Here is a 24,240-nt window from a genome sequence, read left to right on the forward strand (position 1 = left end):
GAAACACAGACGTAAGTGTTAAAGCACAGTCATTTTTTATTAAACACAAAGATAATTGTGAAGACATTTTCAGTGCACAAAACAGAATCTGCAGAATCTAAATTTATTCAGTGCTTTCTACTTATGCACCTCAAGGCTGGGATACACACGGATTTCAAAACCAGTGATTTATTTTTACAGTGCTGGGTAAGGCAGTGTTGTTACTGATATTCAACAAATAAGGGACTGAAACAACAGAGGTGAGTGTTCATTACAACTGAGTGCACAGTGGCTTTGAATTTACACAAAATTTTGCATTTTTCTGTACTTCTGATTCTAGTGTTCCTGTGTTCTGGGTCATCACTTCTTTGTCTTAAAATGCACCTCTTCCATTAATCTGCTTCCATCTTCACAGTGCTATCTGTGAAGAATGGGAGCTGTCCTACCCCTAGTTTTTCTATTTGGTGCAATGACAGGTATGGCAATTGCCATATGAAAGAAAGGCCGAGGTCATACAGTCTCAAAACTAGCTTGTTATTTCATGAAATCTGGCACAGACCACCACCTGACTGGCAAATACAGTGCACTCTCAGTGCACAAGAATCTTCACAGAACTGGACTACAAAGTATTAAATCATTCTCTTAAATATCTTGAACCCACATTCATACAATCTCCCACTGCAGGCATTTTAAAAAAAAGATTGTTTCCCTTCTCAATACCTGAAGGAAAGTCTCAGACAGTTTCACTAAATGCACAGAAAAATGTACTCCTGTTCATTATTGCACACAGAATTGGAAGCAAAATATTATTTTGTTAATTATGTTTATCAGCTATCTCCTATACATCCAGGAAAACTCAAATTCTTCTTACTGCCAAATTCCACTGTAAACTATGCACAGATGTTCCATGAATGACAAGGAATTAAAGCATTCCCAAATGAAATCTCAGCTACTTAATTGCTAAAAAATATTGTAACAGTAATTCCTGAAAATGGGAAAAGTAGCAAAGCCTCTTCCAAAAATTCACCCCCAACCTTACATTCCTTGCACAACATAGAACAGCTGTGAAATGCAAATCAGAAAGATATAATTATCATTGGAGAACTTCCCAAGCAGACTAAATAAGAATGACTCTCTCTCTTCAGTTTGCCACACTGCTATCTGGTGAGTATTCTTCAAACCTTTTACTGTGTAACACACAGGTGCCCTCCGTCACCCTAAAAAATCCTAAATAACCCATCCCCCTCCTAGTAATATCCCCCATCACCATCCTAGTGGCTGGACAGGTGAGCTGCAAATTAAAATCTGTATGCAGGTGCAATGCAATAATGCTTGTTGAACCAGAATTTTAGCTGGAAGGTAACTCTTACTGACAACTGCCCAAAGCAGGAAGATGGAAGTAGCAAACTGCCTGCCTGACCCATAGTCCTTCATTCACAACTCTCCAATGGCCAGGCCTCAGTTAACAACCATAGAAAAGAAATATGCTGCTAAGTGCCCAAAAGAAGATTCATGAGAATCTTCTGCTTCACGTAACTTGACAATCAGCATCTTAGGAATTGCTAGGAAATGTACTAGTGCTTGGACTGAAATGCCATGGGAGACAAGGCATCTTCTCTGGATCAAAGATGAATGAAATCACAGCTTCTCTATCTCACAATTCCAGGTACTATCATAGTAACAGTAATTGTGAGGTTTTGCTCAAATTTCAGGTAACTGTATCACAGTACTTCCTAGCCTCCAAAAGCTTTGTACCCCCACAGTAACCAAGGAAGCTACTTGAGCTCTTATTTGTCAAAAGAGCTTGTTATATCAATGTTTCTAATTCAAAAGCACTCAAAAATTTCTCTGCCCCAAGGCAGTCTAGCTGTAACACAATTAAAAAAGAATTTGTTCAGTCTCCTTTGTTCTGATATTGCACAGACTGATCATGTCGAAGCAAAATGGGAAAGCATATAGAATTGTCGTATGGGGAGGGAAACACTGGCTGTTCAGAAAATGTATGCTATTGCTGGGAGTAAGATATTGATAGTGTATTTAAGAAACTGCAAAATCACAGTAAGAAGTTATGACAGAACATTCCTGGTAGGGTAGGAATCATGTCAGTGATACAACAAGAGAGGACAGTTTCACTGCACACAGCACTCTGCGACAGAGTACTGTGTGCAGTGAAACTGTAGAAAGCTCCTGCAAATTACAGTAACTCCATTGGGTTGATTCTGGATCTAAATAAGAACACTGCTTTAAGTTATCTTCGTCCTGTTTTGCACAGCAGCACCAGCTCTCTTCTTCAAAACAGAAGTGCAGCACATAATTGGAGAACCCTCCTTCCCCACTCTGCATTAGTGCTTGCACTAATCAGTCAGCATTTTAAGGAATATGGTACATTACAAAATACTGAAGTGTAATGGCAGTAGACCAAGATCAAAGGATGGCTTATAGAATAACAAAGATCGGTATACCACACAGAAAACAACAACAACAAAACAATAAAAAAGACAGCCTATAGTTGCAAAGGTTTGCCTTCTCATTATTAGCAAAGCTATCTTTCCATAGAGAAGAAATAACACATTTTAATTTTGAGACAAACTAAGGATGCAAACTGCATGATGCTGGAAATCATGCTGCAAATGGAGAAGCTAACCTAAATCTTTCAAAAAGAGTACCTACAACCCAGAAAGTCTCAAGCATTTATGCTGAGGGACAGAAGAAGTCTTGAAATTAAGAAGTCTATCAGCATGACCATGATTAAACTAGGTTTGTTTTACTTCTAAAGCACTCTCGTGGGAAATAGAAATGAGAAAGTTCTCATCATGGGATTAAGTCAGCATTCAAGAAAATCAGACAGGCTGCTCATGAGTTTCACCTGCCTGGACACAAGGGAGCCTAAATGCGGGAAAAACCTCTGCTATCAGAATGGACAAAGAGGGAACAAGAGAACAGTCTTTGAGACAGCCAGTCACGGAACCATCCTAAAAGCAACAACAGCCCGTTTGACCCCACAAGTCATCATGTGGCATCACACAGAACTGTCTGCATTAGCAGTATTTTAATTTGAAGGCAAAGTAGCTGCTAAATTGAAAGAGGAGATGCTCGATACTAGCAAGACTACACTAAAGGAGATTTGGTTGAAAAATGTATTCCTGTTTTCTGAATGGCACCACTGACCCCTGATATTGATATTGGCTTTTGGTAACATATGGAGGCCAAGGATAAAGCCACAGAAGAAATACCAAAAAAAAAAATCATAGACAAAGTCAGTGTCTGAGTCAGGAAAGAGCTCCAAAAACAAGACAGATATTTTCCAAAACAACAGAAATGTAAGTGGAAAAAAAATGTTAAGTGCCCTTTTTTTTTCTTCAATTCCTGTACTTCATCTCTGTGGACTAGGATTTGCTGACTCATTTCATGCTACCACAGCTCTTGTAGAAAACGGGAATGCTCACCAACATTTCCCATGAGAGGACTGTTTTTAACAAGAATAATCATGCTGGCAACCAGACCCAGGAATGGGATGCGTTACTGTGGTGCGATGATAGCAATGTATTGTATGAGGATGAGTTAATGTTTAATCAAATGATCAAGGCTCCACAAATTGAGACAAAATAAAGGCAATTTCCAGAAGGATGCATGGTTGCCTTTCCTATATTTCCCTCAGGAATTCTGGCAGATGGGGCATCTTCCTGAGTTACGTTCATTACTCAGCTGATATAAACATCTTCTAAGTTTGTGAGTACAGACTGCAGACTCTCCAGTATGAAAGAAAGGAAAACAACTAAACTAAAAACTCATAAAGAGAATGGTCCATTTTTGTGCTTAGCAGTATTTATAAGCTATGACAGGGATAAAACATCTCATATTTAATAATTAGTTAATCTTCATTAAAAATATGCTACAAAATTATCAGAAAGATGCACCTGGAAACTGCAAAAAATGCACATTAAAAAGTCAACCTTTAACACTGTTCTTTGGGTCCTTCACGACTCCATGTCATGCAAGCACACTCAGCATTTTCTGATGTTTCTCTGTCCCCAGTATATACCCACCACAGAGCAATAAACACAGCACAGACTGTGCCCTTCCTAAAGAGTTTTCTTGTGTAGTACAAATGTTTATATTCATAAATGAAAGACAGTAAAAATGTGAATAAAACTGACCAAAGAAGGCAACAAAACAGTGAACATAAAATTAAAAAGAATGTTCATTACAAATGTCCGAAAGTCAATCTACAATAGGCCTACAGAGGAAATCCTTCAGATTCAGCACTTCAGCTTACAGCAAGCACTGGGCACAGTCCATCCACTTTGCCTATGAGCATATGTGAAATGAAGGATGCTGAAAAGCTTTCACAGAAATGGCAAGACAGAAATGGTAAGGAGAAAAAAACTATTCTGTTTTCCAAGTCTTAGTAATCTCAGACATCTCAGAAAGAAGTGTTGAATCAGAGATTTACTAGCTTTGAAATACACAAACCTGTACAATTTCGGCAATGGGGCCTTGAGAGGACAGTGACTGTAGATGTGGTCTACATTTATCTACAATATAAGGGAAAGTCATACAGCAGTTAGAAGTACTTGAATTAACAACTGCTTGACAACCCCAACAGCTGGCAGATAAATGAATCCCAAACTGCAAATTTAAAGTATATTTTTAAGCAAAGATGGTAACTGACCACAGCAAACAAACAAACAAAGAAGGTAAATTCACTGTCATTTGTAATCCTAGCATAAAGGCTCTAAAAATTCTCGAGTATGCACTGGAGGCCCAACATGTGTCTCTGCATCTAAAGTAGGCATTGCTGTTTATTTAGATGAGAGAAACTAGCATCCAACTTACAAGACATGTTACAGTTGGTAAAAGAAGAAATAAATGAAATTTATTTAAAATAAATGACAAACTGCACACACAGAAATGGTTTATAACTCAGTAGTTGCTCCAAACTATGTCTAACAACCCAGCCATCTGAGCCTGAAGTACTTATGGAGCAACACTAAGATTTTCTGCTCTTCTTCAAAAAAGGAGAAATGTGAAGTAATCCCAAAGCTTTAAATTTGACAAGCACTGTGCAGATTTAACCAGTTTACCATGAACACTCAAAGTCTTCTCACTTATTTTCTGAAGGTGAACAGAACACCTACCTCATACACGTTGAACTGAGACTGCCCTCTCGACAACTCTCTGTAACTTGTTGTGAATTCTCCAATGAAATCATGACTACATTAAAAAAAAAACAAAGAGAATATTTACTACTTTAAACATATAGCCACACATTTATAAAAAAGAGAAGCATAACCAGTCTGAACAAACACCCAAGAAAGCCACAATGCCAAAACATAAAATTTGCTTCAAAAATTGTATTTTCACTTTGATGTGTCTTTAGTGATAAAAATGAAGACTTGATTTATGAGGTTAAATCCTTCTGATAGCTTCTACCTGGCTACACAATGAAGGTTAAGTTGTAAATTAAGCTTACGTGTGAGGCAGATCACTGGAGAATCTAAGAAAACCGAAAGAGCTATAAAATAATATCACCACTTTCTCACTCAATCACCATTGGCATCTTGCTCTAACACTAAAGCAGTGGTTACAAGCTTTTCTTTTCTGAATACTATTTCTGTTCTAAGAATAAATTCCACATTTCCACGCTCTGTCACTCACATTTTTAAAGCTACTTTGTCACCTCTTAGCCAGGAGAGATCACACTGCAAAGTAACCACCGTGGGCAGGGTGGCCAGAGGGAAAGCGCTGGATGATGCTCCACTGTGAATGGCTTCTGGGGTCAGGAAGCAGAACCACAGAAACCACATGGCTGCCAGACTGGAGTGAATGGAATATCTGGAATGGGCAGCAAGCACACAGCTGACTGCCTAACAGCCTGCTACACAACTTCCAGCTGTCATGAGACCTTCTGGGCCCAGCTCTGCCCCTCCTGCCTGAACTTTTCTCACTGCTGATCCAACTCCCATTCCCTCCTGATCCTCTCTCTCTGTTTTCACAGCTGTTGCCAAGAAAAGCACCATACCTCCTCTACACTCTGCTTTCACAACCAGTGAGCTATGATAACGACAATAATGATTTTTTTAATCTTTCCTTCAGTGGTAAATGAGAATAGAATGTCAAAGCTGTATGATTTTGTTGCTTGTAAAACTTGTTTTTAAGACATACAGTGCATTTCTAATTAAGCTATAAATATTAAAAGCAAATTTAAATATTCCTCTGTAGCGCAAGAAATGGAAAAATAGAAACAATCCATAGCAACATGAAATTTCTTACTTTATTAATAACAGAATGACAAAACAAACACAAAATTAAAATCTCTCTATCTGAAACCAGTGGGAATTCAAAAATATCTGTTAACCATGCAATTAAAAGGTTCAGTCATCATGGCAATGCCAATGAAACGACTAAAGCATCCCGCAGAAGGCTTGAGAAATATATATAGTGAAGCTATTACTGACTACCCTGATTCAGAGTCATGAAACAATCCCCTTCCACTCTGGAGACTGGAAAATTGCTTCTGAGACAGACAAAGACTTTTCTTACGAAACACATTTTAAAGATATTGTCTCCTTTTTCTAAACACTCCCTGGATTGCGACAACTATTGTACCAGGGGAATAGAAGAAGGCAGCATAGAAGCAATAGAACTTGAGAGCTATAGAGACTGCAGCATATAAAATATATTTAATTTTGAGTCACCACAGCTCTGGAAAAAATGCACCTCACTAAAAGATGAACCTTTCCCTTTTATAGCAATTTTTAATAACAATCTTTAATTTTCAGGTCATCTGGTATTTTTTTAAAAGCAGAAAATCAAGCAGCTGCTCAATGATTACATGTGAATATGCTGTAGCAGAGGATAAGCAATTTCAGATAGGGTTTTTCTCTGGGAAAAATACTTTGAAATCTGTACTGCTTATGAGTTACTATTTCCTTAATTCTCTGAGACACCGGAAGGCTTCCTTTTCCTTGTGTCAGTATACACAAACCAGTAAGAACTGAGCTAGAAAGTTTTAATTCCTCTAACTAATCTCATTGAAAACGTGTGGTCCCTGAGCTCTCTGCTCTTAAAAGACCATCAGCCTAGACATGAGCAATCCCTACTGAGATGGATGCACTCCCTCCAATAGACTGGCTCTGAAAGATGAGTACCTGCTGGACATTTGCCTTTGCTGGAAGTACAACTCATTCAGAAAAATATAACATTGATCCCTCCCAACATTCATGATTGCACATCACCTGACAGATTTCCTTATTAGTGTCTGAATTGAGAACCAGAAGGAGTTGTCTTTGGTAGACCTTTGGCTTCCTAACACCAAACATTCCTGGACTCAGACACTTTTGTCCATGAACTGCATGTCAGAACTCTGAATCAGAGACTCAGTACGTCAAACAATCACTTGAATCCCAACTCACTAAAACTGCTACTTCTGATACGGTGCTTTGAAGTGCTGAAAATCACATTCGGAATTGTCATTAGCTTTGGGTTGTTTTTTGTTTTTTTTTTTTAACAATCTAAAAGGAAAAAACAATGGAGAAAATGTCAGTCATCCCTGGAAATATGTCAGTGACAAGTCTAACAATTTAAAAATCAACTAAGCAGCTGGAGAAAGAGTTCAGAGATGGAAGACAAGAAGTAAGAGGAAAGCAGCTGGGATCTGAGATTTACAGTGTTCAGGTTCTCAGAGAAATTTTTACCTCTTGCAGTGGTTAGATTTTTCAGGGATTGTTTTGGAGCCCCTAGGTTAGCACGGTATAACATCGTTTTAAATTTCAAGAAAAAAGAACAGCATTTTATTCTGTACAACAGACTGTAAAAGCCAAGGTTGTGGAATGGCTTTTGCACCACATCTGCAAGACAACAATTTCTTTGAAGTTACTGGAAAAGCCTTCAGAAAGAAATAAAAACACCTGAGTATTGCTGATGTCCTTCATTTGTGGTCACACAGTATACTCAAGATTTTATGCCATGGATATGTATCAGTGCCGTGTATCCTGATACAGAATCTTCCAAATGTTTTCAGAAATAAACAACATCAGAACTCAGCACTGCAAATATTTCTGTTGGGGGTGTATAAAATACAAAAAAAAGAATCCAGTGCACTTAACTGTCCATATAAAACTTTTTTGCATTGCTTGATTAAAACCATGGAAAAACAAATTATTTAAGCTAGAAATGCTAGGTCATCTAAAATACACAAAAAGAAGCAAATCTTTTAAACAATAGGTTAAAGTTAAGATGATCTAGTCAAGAAACTCTAGTCAAGAAATACTAAGTCAAGAATAGTCAAGAATTGAACAGTCAAGAAACATAAGTGATGTTGGAAAATAAATGAGAGCTAAGAACATACAATTACTTCTAATGTAATTCATGAACTTTGCAGCAACAAGCTCAACTCCGGAGCCATTTCCCAAAGCATGGATGATACAGGATGTGGGGAAAAAAAATGGAAAAAAATCCTCTAACTCAAGGCTGCTGAACAAAAGAACACTAAATCACAAATCAAGCATATGCCCGGCACTGTTGTTTTATCGACTGCAGAACAACCTGCAACATTCATTGTTGCTCGCTCTGCTATCTAGCAGGCTCCCTGATGATCTTCCAAAGGTTGTTCTTCCTAGGACTTCACATCTCTGAAGCACAAACAGGCAGTCTGGTGAGGTAATCAGCTATTGTATCAACTGATAATTAACAAAGAGTCCATGAGAAATGAAAATTAATGTAATCTGTTTAACAGTGGCATTATACAAAACCTTGATAGACTAATTAAGCATCCTGAATAGGATTCACTTCAGATCCATTTGGCTAACTTCAAGTTAAATTAATAATGAATATTCTTGCTAGGATCACTAGTAAGTCATAAGCATCACCAAATGACAATTTCTTCCTATTGAGACAGATTCAATCAGAATGCAGAATACCATTTTGCTTGGTTTGATACTGAAATAGCTTAAATGATTAGCTCAATCTAGCAGCTTGATTTTTAAATTGTCTGAAGTTACATGAGATGAGCACTGTCTCATCTTTAAGGAATTTAACGTGTAAAAAGCCATTGCTTTGTATGCTTCTAAATTCAAAAAAGGTGGAAAGCAAGAGGCAAAAAATCATATGGTTGGAGTAAGAAGGAATACATGGAAATAATATTCTTCACTTTTTTGTTTTTTTAAGATACTCATTTAACAGGTATTCAGAATGAGATGTAAACAAAAGCAGACAATCTGTCCCAGTGGCTGGGACAGAAGAGATTGATGATTGCCTGAATTCCACAGTATGTTGATATTTTCACTCAAAATTGTGCCCATAAAATTATTATTTGTCAGATTTCTTCTTTTAATCACATCTCAAATTCAGATTTTAAAGGAAACAAGTCAGCACATTGGGTTTAATGAAGATTAATAAAATAGGATATTTCTTTTTTATTAACTTGGAAATATTGTCTCATTTTTTGTTTTCAGATTATTTTCACAAAATATTGTACCTTGCCTACAAATTGTAAGTATGTCACATTTTTGAAGATTTGGCAGATTTAAGTGTGAAGTAGAGGATGTTAATATAATATTAAATCTTTATAGTGATGTAGCAACTTTTTTTTTTCTAATAATTTTAATCCTCATATTTTTAATTGCTTATCTCAGTAAGTTATCCCTGAGTAAGTTTGCAGATGACACCAAATTGGGAGGTGGTGTCAATCTGCCTGAGGGCAGGGAGGCCCTGCAAAGGATCTAGATAAGCTGGATCGCTGGGCCAAGGTGAATGGGATGAGGTTTAACAAGGCCAAGTGTCGGGTTCTGCACTTTGGCCACAACAACCCCATGCAGCGTCATAGGCTTGGGGATGAGTGGCTGGATGATTGTGAAGAGGAAAGGGACCTGGGGGTGTTGGTTGATGCTCGGCTGAACATGAGCCAACAGTGTGCCCAGGTGGCCAAGAGGGCCAACGGCATCCTGGCCTGCATTAGAAATAGTGTGGCCAGCAGGAGCAGGGAGGTGATCATCCCCCTGTACTCAGCACTGGTGAGGCCGCACCTCGAGTACTGTGTTCAGTTTTGGGCCCCTCACTACAGGAAAGACATTGAGGCCCTGGAACGTGTCCAGAGAAGGGCAACGAAACTGGTGAGGGGTCTGAAGCACAAGTCTTATGAGGAGCGGCTGAGGGAGCTGGGATTGTTCAGTCTGGAGAAGAGGAGGCTCAGGGGAGACCTCATTGCACTCTACAACTTCCTGAAGGGAGGTTGTGGTGTAAAAGGGTCTGGCCTCTTCTCCCAGGCAAATAGTAGGACCCAAGGAAACGGCCAGAAGTTATACCAGAGGAGGTTTAGGTTGAACATGAGGAGAAACTTTTTCTCTCAAAGGGTGGTCAGGCACTGGAATGGCTGCCCAGGGAGGAGGTGGAGTCGCCGTCCCTGGCAGTGTTCAAGAGGTGCCTGGATGAGGAGCTGTGAGATGTGGCTTAGTAGCTTGTGGTACTGGGAATGGGAGGGTGGTTGGACTGGATGATCTTGTAGGTTGTTTCCAACCTTGCGATTCTATGATTCTATGATCTATAAGCAATTAATATGTTTTTTTTTTTACTTCCTTCCAGGAAGTATCTCATGAAGAAGGATGAATTTGTTCTACAGGGTGATAATTGCAGAGCACAAATATGTGGTAAAAATGCTTATAAATCAACAGATTTCATGATGGAATCAAAAAGACAAAGTTATAAATTGAGAAACTGGTTTGGGCTCTTATCAGCAGAGAAATGAATGACAGCACAGGGTAAATTGCCCTATTACTAACACAAGATCTATTTGGCCACAGAAGAACTAGAAACAAACTGCTTTAGCAATATTAGAGGCATTATTATATAATAAACAATATACTCCTAAGTATCCAAATTAACTGCATATTCATATATTTAAAAATATAAATTAACAAGAAATAATTAAGACAGGTCAACAGATAGAGAAATAGAAAACAACATATTTTTGTATTACATGCAAGTGCTAGTATCGTGACTCATAAATATACTTTCTCTCCAAAGTATGAAGACACAAGCTCAAGCATTTTTTAAAGCAATTGAGTCTGACCAGAAAGAGGATACACTAAGTACAGTCAATAAGGTTGAAAATTACATATTGCCCATTTTGAAATTAGCTACAAAAAATCCACATACATTTATTCCACCATCCTCCTTTTGATGATGGAGTTATTTAAAACCCTTTCGCCTTAAGCAAAAAAAAAGAGGTTACCAAATGGATTACCCCTCCTTTCATATGTATACAGTAACTATTAGCACTAATAAGATTCACAAAACATTCCATCTTGTTCCAGGTATGAATCTCATGTTTGAAATATGTTGATGCATCAGCACTTATCTCAATTGCAAAACACAACAGAACTGTAAGACAGCAACTTTTTTTTTTTTTTTTTCTAGTACCTATAGTCCAGTTCTGGCTACTGTATATTTACATATTCTTAAAATAAATAGAAAGCAATAGAAATTATGCCTTACCTTCCATCTCTATCCCAGTCATACACCTCTACTTTAATTGTCCTAAAAAATTTGAGAAAAACACAATTAAAATTCATATTCTAATGTACAAAATTGAATTTTATATTTAAGTGCATTTGGATACCTCAACTGTGCCAAAGCTAGAAGACCAGATTTTCCAGTTGTTTCTTATTGTGAAGAAAAAAGTCACTCAGGTTACTCAATATAAATTCATAAATGAATAGTAAAATATGGTAAAAGCTAAGGGAACAAATACTTCAGGGGGGGTTGTTGTTGTTTGTTTGTTTTTCTAATTGATTCTTTAAACATTAAAGTACTACCAGCCTTTTTAAGAAGGTTAACAAAATGAGACTCATTGTGAGTTATTGGTATTGGTATTATATGGGAAAGGAATATCTACTGTGAAGTAGTAACACCTTTCAGAAAAAAAAAATTATGTACCCATATTTGAGAAGAGAAACGTCTTCCTTTGAGAAGAAGAGAACTTGAGCATGTCATTATGCAGCACAAATTCTTCGATAGCATCGAGCAGATTAAAAACAGTACAAAACCAAGCAAATCAAACTTTTAAAATTCTACATCATACATTTTGGTTGTTAAACGAAAGTAACAACACCAGAATAAAAGAAAACTTCAATCTGGTAGATGGCATGAACCTCTGCTAAACAGTCTGCAATAGTGAAAAATGAAAAGTGTGTGATTCACCCAAGATTTGGGGAAGGCCCTCTATGTGGCTACCAACAAAAGAAATCTGTTGTACTTTTAACCCATAAGCTGCCTCTTACTCCACAACAGAGGAAGATGCTGCTTGGATATCTGACCAAAAAGGAAAGTGCAGCATCATTTCTTTGAGTTCCCATAAAGAAAACAGACTAGATTTTTCGTTCTTTCATCAACTCATTTTAGATAACCACCAGATTATGCAACCTAACCATGAATCTGGCTTCCTAGAATTAAATGGGATACTTAAATTAAATGGGATACCCAATTAGGGTATGGGTGGATACACAAACAGAGATCACTCAGAAGCATTAACTGCAGAGAAATTACTCTACCTAAAACTAGAATTAATGTTTACTGTGGCATATATTCATACCAATTACATTACTCTCACCTTTCAACATCTTTCACAGAACCACGGGTACCATAATCTGATCTGTAAAACTATCATTGTCTGAAAGAAACCAAGCTGATCATAGGAAACTAATCCTCACTTTTGGAAAGAAAATTTTTCATGCTTAAAAAAGCAAACAATAACAAACTTTGGATGCTTCTTCTGGATCATCAGCCAATACTAACTTGAATTTGACAGCTAAAGTATTTTTCCTGATGTCAAATATGATTATTATAGGGAGGACTGTTAAGTTCCATTGTGTCTTTTATTTGTAAGGCATTCACATAATGTAGAAAGAATCAAAAACATGATCAAAATGGGAAAGTAGTTACACAACAATCTGAGGCATATCATTATATTTTTAAATTCTCTTTCAGAATTGTTACAATATTGCATTTGACACATCTCTATAACTTTATTATCAAAGAGTTTTATTTAATATGATAAACAGTGCAGTGTACAGAGCATCATCATGAGCATTATTTTGCTTTGCATTATGCGTATAATCCATATACAAGTTAAAAATTATACCTGATTAGAACACACTTATTATGAATCAATGCAATTTTTTCTATCTAATTGAAACAGAAACATGAATGATAATAACTGTAGCAAATATTCCACTAGCAGAGTGGAGGAAGAAGTGCAGGAGAACCCTTTTTCTTTAAATTTCAAGCAAGATGATACCAAGTACTGGAAATGGATGACAGACAGAATAAAGTAGCCATGATCTAGTAGGAAATGTGAAGAATGGACATTCCCAAAAAGAATGATTAAGAAAAATACCCACTTCCCTGGCAAAAGATCTGAATTAGCTTTTGACCTGTCAGTTTCTAAGCGGCTTATAACAACAGAACCTTATTTCTGTGAAAGCATTCTATTTAGCTTAGTGAATATATGCACTTCTTACTGTCCCACTCTTCAATATACACTACTTGGATTAAGTCAAGTGAAGCACAGACCAGCACAAGCATTGGTTTCTGTTTATATCCTGGTATTAGCCAGTAAATCATGACTTGATTTGCTTCCCAAAAGACCAGCCTTCACGGTAGCCTTACAACAGATTACAGTAGCTTTACTCTATACATTTCATTGAATAATTACTGTTGCAGTTTCCATGGAAATAAATAAGAGGCATTACATTCAGAGCAACCTACATACAATGTGCAGGTTATATATTACTCTTACTGTTCTTCTAATCCTCATATTTCGTATTTCCTTCATTATTTTAATCTCAATATTACACTACACACTTCTAAAAAAGTACAACTAATGCTAAGCCTACATTTCCTTTGAGTCTTACTGAAGTAATTTAAATACTACAGATTTCATGTAGTAACGATAGATAGATAACCAGACATTTATCTGGCTACATAATTATAACAGCATTATCTTGATTCATATCCAAAATATAAATAGTGATGACGGAATAACAAGTCATCATCAGCAACTTAAACACCTCACTGATACTGTTAGAAGTTAACAATTCAATTTTTAAGGACTCTACAAAAATCCACGATTCCTCAACTTAACTACCTAGCTTGTTAGTAAAACATTGGTAAAAACATGGTTTATGACCATGTTTTTCAGATATGCACCCTTTTGTATGGGATCACTGAAAATTTCAAATCTGAACAACATGAGGATTAAACTCTGGGTATCTCATGTACTAGTAACAGTGTGCATTCAAGTTGTTTGGTTTTTCTTTTTTCTTTCTAATTATTTCTTAACTACCACAGAGAATGAAATCACTGCTAACATTTCCTACAGATTTATCATATTGGCTTTATTTCTGTAAATTTATTGTGGTGTTTTGAATATATATCCTTTCAAAATGTTGACAAAATAACACAAGTAACAGAATTGTTATGAAAAACTATTTTTATTAGGAACAATCTATATCAGGAGAAAAATCTGTGTATGCCAGGAAAGCTTAACATGCAGCTTACCGGTCATAGTCTCCGTTACACAGTGCTCTGACAGAAATCTTGAATGCCTGCCATACTGGATTTAATGTATTTTTTATGACTTCTGTTTTGTGGCAGATTGTAAAACTGCAATAAAAAAAAAGATATAATTTGTATTTATTTACTTTTTATTTTGAGTCACCAAACACGCAATACAAAGATATATAATCTGTATGCACTAGTACAATGTCCATATAAAGCTTAAGCTAAGAAAACAAGTCCAGGAGAAGAGAGGCAAGGAGAACTAATGAGAATAGATCTATTTGTGAGTGACTATGGATGAAGGCATTATATAATTGTACACCTAAATTTTTTTTTACCTCACAAGAATTACAATCATTCAGTGAGCTAGTTCAGAGAAGTGCAGGATATGATTCCTGTTCAACAGGTAAGAAACACAGTCAAAGGAGTCTTGACTTTCTCATGCTTATTCATCACTTTAGGTTTGTTTGTTTTGTTTTGTTATTTTTTAAACCAGGGTTGTCTCAAACAAAACACATAAGCCTCCATGAGATTCCATGATCCCCTTCTCTCAAATGAAATATATATGAAATTTATTCGAAATATAGTATGCTTTACTCATTATGCTTTCTCTAAATGATGCAAAATGAAAATACTTTTTTTGAATCCTCATCTTGGTTAGTGAACTGTGCAAAAGAAAATAGGAGACAAGGTCACTATTGAAATCAATACTGAAATCCCACATACACATAGATGCAACTAAAGTTGCCCTTCGAAAGAATGTTTCTGAAGTTCCAAAGGTGTATGTTCTTATCTGAGAAATTACTAGAAGACATATAGAAAACATTTTTTATATCTGAGCAATTTTTTAAATTATCTTTTCTAGATCGCTGTTAAAAAAATAGATCTGATTTTGCAACATACAGAATTTTCATCTAAAACAATATATAAGCATTAGCATATTTTTGAGTTGTGATTTTCTTCAAGTTTTCTATTTAAAAGCATGTCTGCAGTTTAACAATTTTTACTATGACTAATTTTTATTGTGATCTGCATTTACCATATGTTCAACTCCTAAAAACTCTCGGTTGACGTATTTAATGTTTGTTACAATAGTTTTATTTCTGTGTTGCCTAAATTAAAATTCAATAAATTTAAAAGAAATGCAGCTTAATCTGACAAATATTCAGAAAGGAAAACTATTTCACTATCTGCAAATAAATAAAATGCTATGCTTAGGAGCAGAAATGTTTAGCAGGTATCTACCTGCCATCTTCATTGCTTCGATGAAATACCAGGAAAGGATCAGATTTCCCAAAGAAGTCCTTCTTGTCTAGTTTGTTCGCACAAAACTGCATTAAAACTGAATCCTGAAATTGATAATACAGAAAAATTAAAAGAGCATGCAGTTTGTTTAAGGAAGATTCAGAATATGTTTGACTACTAACCATACAAACAGAAAACAAAATGAATGTGAGGTGTCTCACTTCTAGATGCTTTCTACTTATTAATATTCTTGCAAACATCCTTATAGTGCAGCGTGAACTGCTAAAACAAAGAATTCATCCATAGAAGCTTGCAAATTAAGTTCTTCGCTAAATACCTCACAATGTTTCAAGTACTTTCTGACATCTAATGCTGCATTTTCTGGGAAGTAGATGCAAAGCTAAAGAATGCATTAGAATTAATTTTAAAAGCTGCAATGGGGCACAACTAAGTCTCATTCCTTCAGTGACTTAAACCTGCAACTTCCCGTTCTTGCTGCCCATAAAGCAAATAGCTTAGCAACTTGCTATTGAGATGCCAGAAGTTTCCAGAAAACGAGACTGGAAGGTACCAAATGAAACCATTCTCACGCTGTTTTGTCCAGGCAAATGGACAGATTGCACACTATCATATCTTCAGGTAGAGTCAAATGCCAGAAGGATTATATGCAAAAATAAACCTGCAGACTCATTAGCTGACTGAGGCAGGGCCCTACTGGATGACTTTATTCCATTATTAGGTCTACATGTGTAACAAAAGCAAGAAGACTAGAGAAAACATGGTCCACCACTGACTGGGGTAGGGGAGCAGCTGACAGAGGAAATGGAAAATTTGTTTCCTCATACTCTTCTGCCTTCACTTTTACTGCTGAGAATACTGACTTTGAGAATCCTGGGCACCTGAGACCAGTGGAAAAGTCTAGAACAAGGATGACTCTCCTGGGGAGAAGAGGACCAAGTGAGGGAACATTTAAATAGATCAGACACACACAAGTCCTGACAGGATGCATTTGTAAGTGCGGATGGAGTTGGCAGTGTCACTGTGAGGCTATTTTCAATTATCTTTATTAAGTTCCAAACTGCTGAGCTTCAAGGAATTGGGATTAACATACAAAGTCCAGCTGGCAATGAGTATGTGCTAAGCAGTCAATAATGGAGCCAGTAACAATTAACATCTTCATTAATGAAACAGAGCAGACCTTCAGGAAGTTTGCAAACATTGCAAAGCTAGATATAGTGGCTTCTCCATCAGCTGCTTGAGCCACTACTCAGAGGGACCTGTGTGAGCTGGGAAAACAGAACAACGTGAACACCATGAAGTTCAACTATGGGAAATGAACTTCGAGGGCAATAAGCTCCTGCACAAATACAAGCTGCAGGAAAAACAGCTTGAAAATAGTTTTGCAGAAAAGAACCAGGAGGGCTTGATGGACATGGATCATGGACTGTGAGCCACCAATGCATACACTGCAACTAAAAAGGCCAACAGCCTCTTGTGCTGCACTGAGTAGAGCGCTGAAAGCAAGCTGAGAGAAACGACTCAGTACCAGTGATGGCATACCTGGAGTACTGTATTCAGTTCTGAGCTTCCCAGTACAGGAATGTAAAGGACAAATAGCATTAATTGCAGAAAAAGGGACGCTAAGATGACTGACTGAGTGACTGAACTGCCCCTCATATTAGGAGTAGCTAAAAGAGATGAGATTCTCTTAGTCTGGAGAGAAGGCTCAGGAGAATCTTATTGATTTGTACAAATACCTAAGGAGGAAGTAAACAGACTTCTCCTCACCAGTATTCAGGGGACAGAAAAGCAGCAATGAGTACAAAATGAAATACAGGAAAAGTACAAAATGAAATACAGGAAGCTTCATTTAAATACAAGTGAAAAAAAAAACAAAAACTTTTTACCCCGAGGGTGGTGAAACATTGGAAGAGACTGCAGAGTCTCTGAATATACTCAAAACCCAACTTCACAGAGCCCTGAGCAACCTGCTCTAAGAAAGACAGGAGGGCTGGACTAGACAATCTCCCAAGGCTCCTTTCAACCTTAGCAATTCAATGATTCAAAAAATCTTTGCCATTTTAAAAATAAACAATCCAAAAAAAATCTCAGATCAGTTAAGAATTAATCTAAATAATGAATAACCTTAGATATGAAAATATCCCAAAGAAAGGATGTGACAATTCACGAGGAGAGCAAGAGACTGTGTCTGAGAAAATGATAGAGAATGAAGAGACTACAAGAGAAAGAGAGACTGATTTCCAAACTCACTGTAAGGTCCTTTCAGTGACTTCACACAAAAGTCATAATATATGCAAGTTTTAAGTGAGGTGAACATGAAGGCCTTCAAATACACCTGCTGTTTATGTTCATTAAAAGGGAAAGAAAATAATCCTATATCAATTATGATGATGTATCTGGGACTTTTGAATGGTATAACTGAGATGCCAGTACCAGTACTGAAGGATAAACCAGAATATCATGAAAAAATACTCTGCAGCCTCCTTAAAGGTTGCTTACAAATGCTCAGTGATGGCAAACTAGTCTTAAGAATTGTGAAGCAGAAAAGTAATTTCAGTACGAAATCAATTAAATGATTCATCCATTTTGTCATCTGATAAAGCGTTAAGGTTTTGATCAGGTACTACCAAAATTTTGAGCAAAAGTAAACAAAAGACAGGCATTTTCCATGACTGTACATCACTTGTGCTAGTAACACAAGAATGTCCTATTAGTATACAAGACGGCTACCACTTCCTAGCAACTTTCATATCATCAGGTTTGACAACACTTAGTATTTACTAATGCCATAAACATTCTACAGCAATGGAAGGAGAGGTGTGAACACAGGCTGAAAGACAATGTCATTGTGTAGAGCAATGTCAAAGCTAGTACCCACCCCCAAGTAGGTCAAACATTTGTACACAGAAAAAAAATGCCAGAGCAAGAAGCCAATTTCTTGAATTGTAGTTAGATTTTTTTTCCATTTAAATCTGACAGATAAGAAAGGAAAACTAGGATACTCCTTAGCAAAGGACAAAAACAATAAACAAAGCCTAATTAAAAGTGGCAGGATTAGGAATAATTTAGCCTAACAAATTCCATCTCAAGGACAAATTTTTCTGTTCTACTTGCTATCAAATCCAAAAGAAAATTAGGTGTCCACTGCTTCTTTCAGAATCTCGGCCAAAAAATGACATACTTTTTATAAATCCATTATTCCAATACTCATTATTAGCAGAGAAAACGTAGTTTGTACAAGAGCACTCCCACAGATGCTGTTAATGGCAGTTAAATGAAACTGAGCTGGAGCACCCTATTAGCATAACTGTGCAGGACTGGTAGTTTGTCTGGCAAGAAAGATTTTAGCCTTTGTGCTGTTCACATATACCAAATCTGCAGAGAAATAATACAAACTTAACTAAGCTAGAAATAAGGCAGAAAATTAAGGATTGTTTTCTTATAGAAGGTATTTCTTCTAATGAACTTCAGAAAATAAGACCTAAACAGACTAGCTACCGAATATATTAGTAATAAGAGCGACATTATGACTGCAGAAATAGAACAACAATTAACTTTGTTAATTTTAACTAACTGTTAACTAGCTGTTTTAACTAGCTTATGGCCCAGTATGAAAGTTGTATCTAATATAATACTGCCCAGCTCCCCTGGATCTCACCAAATACCTGACATTATTTCTTTCCTCATTTAAGATTTGGTACCTTGTCAATGTAAGCTCTTCTAAGATACATACTACAGCCTCATTTAATATACACCGTGCTTGGACTAACTCCCTCACCTTCAGATTCCAACCCTTGTTATCATACAATCCTTCCTTATTCTTCCTTCCAGTCTCTGTTTCTGTATGATTTATGGTTTGCTGCTAGCTCATTCAGTGCTGGAAAGCAAAATAGCCTGGCTTCAAGTACTTCCTGATCAGTATGACTTCTCCTCTGTCCAATCTACTCCATGATCCCACAAGAGGAGGAAAAGTGGTGATATAGTTTGGGAAGGTCAGGATCACACCAGGTCTCCCCCCTTAACCAGCCAAATTCCCCACTGTCTGCTACACACTGAGAAATTTTTTTGCTTTCTACTAAAAATGTAGGCATTTGCCATTAGTATTTGCATTTCCCCAGGCAGCCTTCACTTTAAATGAAACTGCCTGAACTCTTCTTTTATGGAAATTCTTTTAGTATCTATGTAGCATTTTTCAATAAACATTAACTTCACATTTCTTTAAATAATAGGACTCACTATTAGTATGTTGGGGTTTTTTTAATTCTAAGTTCAGTTTTACTGTGATGATCATGCAGTATTGATATTCCATGGCAATGGCAATGTAATTCCATAGCTAAAACAAATGGATTTTTGTTAAAAACGGGACACTAAGAGATTAAAATATGATTACTTAAAGAATTAAAGACTAGATTAAGACTCACGAATAAAAAACTTTACATTTCAAGTTGTTTTTTGCTTCCTTTTTTACTACATAAAGCTAAGTGTAACTGATAGGGAAAAAATAAGCTAACTTCTTATAGATGTCATAAAATGGAAATTAATACATTTTACTTACAACACTCTGGTGCAATCACAACCATTTTCACTTAATTGTTCAGAAAGCAATGAACACACACTTACTCGACAACAGCCCAGTTCCTCTGCTGTTACGATGACAGTTCCACATTTTTTCCCAGGAATGCCTCTACAAGAAAATGAAACCACATCACCTCAGTACTGTGAATGGTACATTTAAGAAACTTAAACTGACAAAGATAAACACAAGTTTTCAAGTCACAAAACTGATAGCCTGCCATGAAATTTCACTCCTCAGCGAAAAGGACTCACTTGGCTGAGTAAAAAAGTTGGTTAGATTAAGTGAATGGCATATTTCTTTTAATTTGCTTTAGACAGAATAGTTTGGTCTTAAAGGAAATAACATAAAAAGTTTAAATGGAATGAAATGACAGTATCAGAAGTTCTGTTTTCTCTTCATTAATATTTCATTTAGAGATGGCTGCACAACTTATAAATTTACAAAAATGATCCTTTCACAGATTTGCCTTAAAGAAAATGCCTAAAATAAATTTAAAGCTACACACGAGCCTCATTTTTACAAAGATACTAAAACTGAAATGTTTATGAAGACACATAGTAATTTCACCATAGTTTTAGATAGTTATATAATAAATCATAATTCATACAGCAGCAATTAAGTACGTGCTGTTGCAGCATCAGAAAGTAAAAAACAAATCTTTGGCATAAAAAACAATACAGGAACAGAAAAGTCAAATAATCTGATAATATTTGTTTTGCAGGAAAAAGAAGTACATATATTCAAGTACAACTTTGCTGCCATATCCTAGCATCCATTAATGTGTCCATAAGCACATGCCTTGGTAATTACTACTGGATTTTTTTTTCCCAATTGAATGTTGTTGTTTATGCTAATTTTATTTCTAGTTCGTTACTCCTATCTTTCTTTCTTGAAATTAAATAATTATTTGAATAAAAGGAGACAATGAGGTAAAATTAGATTTTTAAATTGACTATATTCTTCAAGTTTTTCAAAGACAACTAAAATGCACTCACACTCTTCTCTTGTGATACAATATCAACATATACATCCACTGTTCTTATTTTTGCTTACTAGTTTCCTTAGCCCTTTTGAAATCATTTACAATGCTCTAAAGCCTTAAATAGTTCAGCAAGACTGTGGTACACAGCACTGCATTGCAGAAACAAATTCAATGATGAAAAGAGAACAATGCCATTTGAATTTCTAGGCAACACTACACCTTATCTGCAAGCTGTAGAAATGGGAGACGGGAGAGAGCAAGAGACAGACCTGAAAGAGACAGACAGGCACAGGAAGTAGAGGAGAGAGGAGGGGAAATAGAGAGAATTGGGAGGAAATAAAAAAAAGAGAAGTGGCGGGAGAAAGTTCTTACAAGCAGATCAAAGATTAGAAATTATGAATACAGAAGCAAAGACTGACGCAAAGCATATATAAAGATTTTGAAAGCTCACTGAAAGTTCCTTTGTAGAATGTGATGCTCATGTCTACAAGGAATGTATCAGGGAATGCTGCTCCTATGCCATTGCAGCCATTAACCAGTAATCACAGAAATGTGTGATTCCTCACCTGGAACTAGCACAGTCAGTGCAACAAGATAAGTCTGATTTAACATAAAATATAATCTAAATTAAAAGATAAAAAGCTATAAATTAATAAAAAAAGCTATAAAATAAATAAATAATAAATATTTTTATATTTTTAATATTTTAATATTTTTAAATAATTATATTTAAATAATAAAAATAAGCTATAAAATAAATTAAAAGATAAAAAGCTATTCAAGTTCTTGATTATATATTTTAACTGACAATTTAAATACATACAAATCATCACAGAATCATAGAGTGGTTTGGGTTGGAAGGGACCTTTGAGATCATCCAATTCCAACACTCTGCTACAGGCAGGGACACCTCCCTCTAGACCAGATTGCTCAAAGCCCCATCCAGCCTGGCCTTGACTGCCTCCAGGGTGGGAGCATCTGCAAACTCACTGGTCAACCTATTCCAGTATCTCATCACCCTCATAGTAAAAAAAAAAATTTCTAATATCTAGTCTAAATCTACCCCCTTCCAATTTAAACCCTGAGACACCTCCATTCAATGTTGCTTGATTTATAAAGTACAATTCAATTTAAGACCAAGCAGGAGAATTTTTTAAAAACAATAGGAAAAAGAATCTAGTCACTGCAAATATTATACAGTATGATTTATAGTTCAATCCACTTCTTGTAATGATTTGGTTTGAAATCTGCCACCCTGCAATGGCTCAATGCCTGAAAACTAGGGGATATTGACTTGTAGTCTCAGACTTTCTAAAGATGAAAAAACTTGTGCTTTTTTACTTAGGAAGAATACCTCAAAAACTTTTGAAATTTAGTAGTAAGAGAAGCAGCAGAAATGACTTAGTTATAAGAGTGATACTGAACTTACATGGAAAAATGTTTCAAAGAACAAATGGCCATGAGCCACGCTTTGATGGATAAAGAAGAAAATAGAAATCTCAGAAGTATAAGTAAAAATCCAGAAAGTCCCAATACCACAATTCTGTAGGCTATGTTACTCAAATAGAAAGATCCGTTATCAGAATTAGCATTACCTGAAGCAAAACTCTTGCTACACAGACATGTGAGTACAGGATAGACTCAAATCAGCATTAGGGATTTATTTGACAGGTGGTCCACACAGTGACTTACAAGCAAAAGCAATGTGCAAGTCTTCTGGTGTGGAAAGACCAATACATTTATCCCACTTCGAAAAAGTTGTTGTGTCTCAATGTAGATCATGAGAAATAAAATTTTGACCATTTCCTGAAGAGCTGGAGAACTAAAGCAAACTGCTGATAAGCAACCTCTATTTCTGACAAACTGGTAACTGCACAATGATATAGGAGAATCTTGTGCCATTCGACTTGCAAACAGAATACAGGGTAGTCAATATCTACCAGTCTGAAACAGATCTGTATGTGAAGACTTGCTGCATTTTGTCTCATGAACATGGAGAACAAGGGAAACCCAACACCAAAAGACACATTGAATTACCACCCTGAAATATGAGGAAACTGGAAAGGCAATCCCTGAAGAAACTTGTGTGAATATGTCAGTAAAAAAAGGGAAATACTGATTGTTGAGTAGACAGGAAAATTACACACAGTTAAGTCCTGTCTGAAAGCACCTGGGTTAAGGTTTGGCTTGACTAAAACCAAAGATCTAAAGAATGTTCCCTATAAAAAAAAGATAATTTTGCCATGATGGCTGGCAAAGAAATGCTTAATCAAGATTAGCACAGAATTTCTTTAAAAAGCTCCCATTATTCAGGAACTGAAAACTATGAAGTGACCTCAACAGCTTTGTGATGCTATCAAGGATGCGCTTTGTATGCTTGTCATGAGACTACAAGCATAAAAAAAAAACGCTTGGCCATTTGCAGACAGTAAGGATTTTGTTCTCTTACAAATTTCCTTACAACTATTCACCAAGAAAAGAAATCCTTAAATGTAGTCAGCATCCTGCCAAAAACTTCAGTGGCCATAGATGAGTCAAAAGGAAAGACCTTTGTCTAGCAGTAATGCCTGGTGAATAAAATAGAGTCAAGCTTGTGCATTAATCATGGATTAAGCATTATGGACCAGTCCTCTCAACTGCCAGGCAAATATTAACTAATATTACTTTGCAAATGAAGTTGTAAGAGTTCTGCCTGTTTAAATCCAGAATGTAGTGCCACTACCCATCTTTTTATTAGCTTTAGTGAAGCTCTGGTTTGAGATGTCCTGGAGTTGGTTCTATAGCACTGAAGTGACAATACAGTTTATTTTTGACAATCGCATTCTCTGGGTAGGATTCTCTGCCAAATGTTATAGAAGAGCATATATGGGGTAATCTGTAT

General features: G+C 36.3%; 1 protein-coding gene across 1 annotated transcript in view; it reads right to left on the bottom strand.

Moving 5' to 3' along the window:
- Positions 1 to 24,240, bottom strand: part of CPNE8 (copine 8) — a gene marked incomplete at both ends in the record, with an annotated part of 92,195 nt that overhangs the window by 26,953 nt on the left and 41,002 nt on the right. Inside the window, 5 exons of the mRNA XM_079541777.1 lie at positions 5,118 to 5,193; positions 11,473 to 11,514; positions 14,536 to 14,640; positions 15,781 to 15,884; positions 20,422 to 20,485. Of these exons, the coding sequence (XP_079397903.1) occupies positions 5,118 to 5,193; positions 11,473 to 11,514; positions 14,536 to 14,640; positions 15,781 to 15,884; positions 20,422 to 20,485 (391 nt within the window). The remainder of the gene's footprint in view (positions 1 to 5,117; positions 5,194 to 11,472; positions 11,515 to 14,535; positions 14,641 to 15,780; positions 15,885 to 20,421; positions 20,486 to 24,240) is intronic.

This window comes from Tetrao urogallus (genome assembly GCF_951394365.1).
Source record: "Tetrao urogallus genome assembly, chromosome: 1".
Taxonomy (NCBI): Eukaryota; Metazoa; Chordata; class Aves; order Galliformes; family Phasianidae; genus Tetrao; species Tetrao urogallus.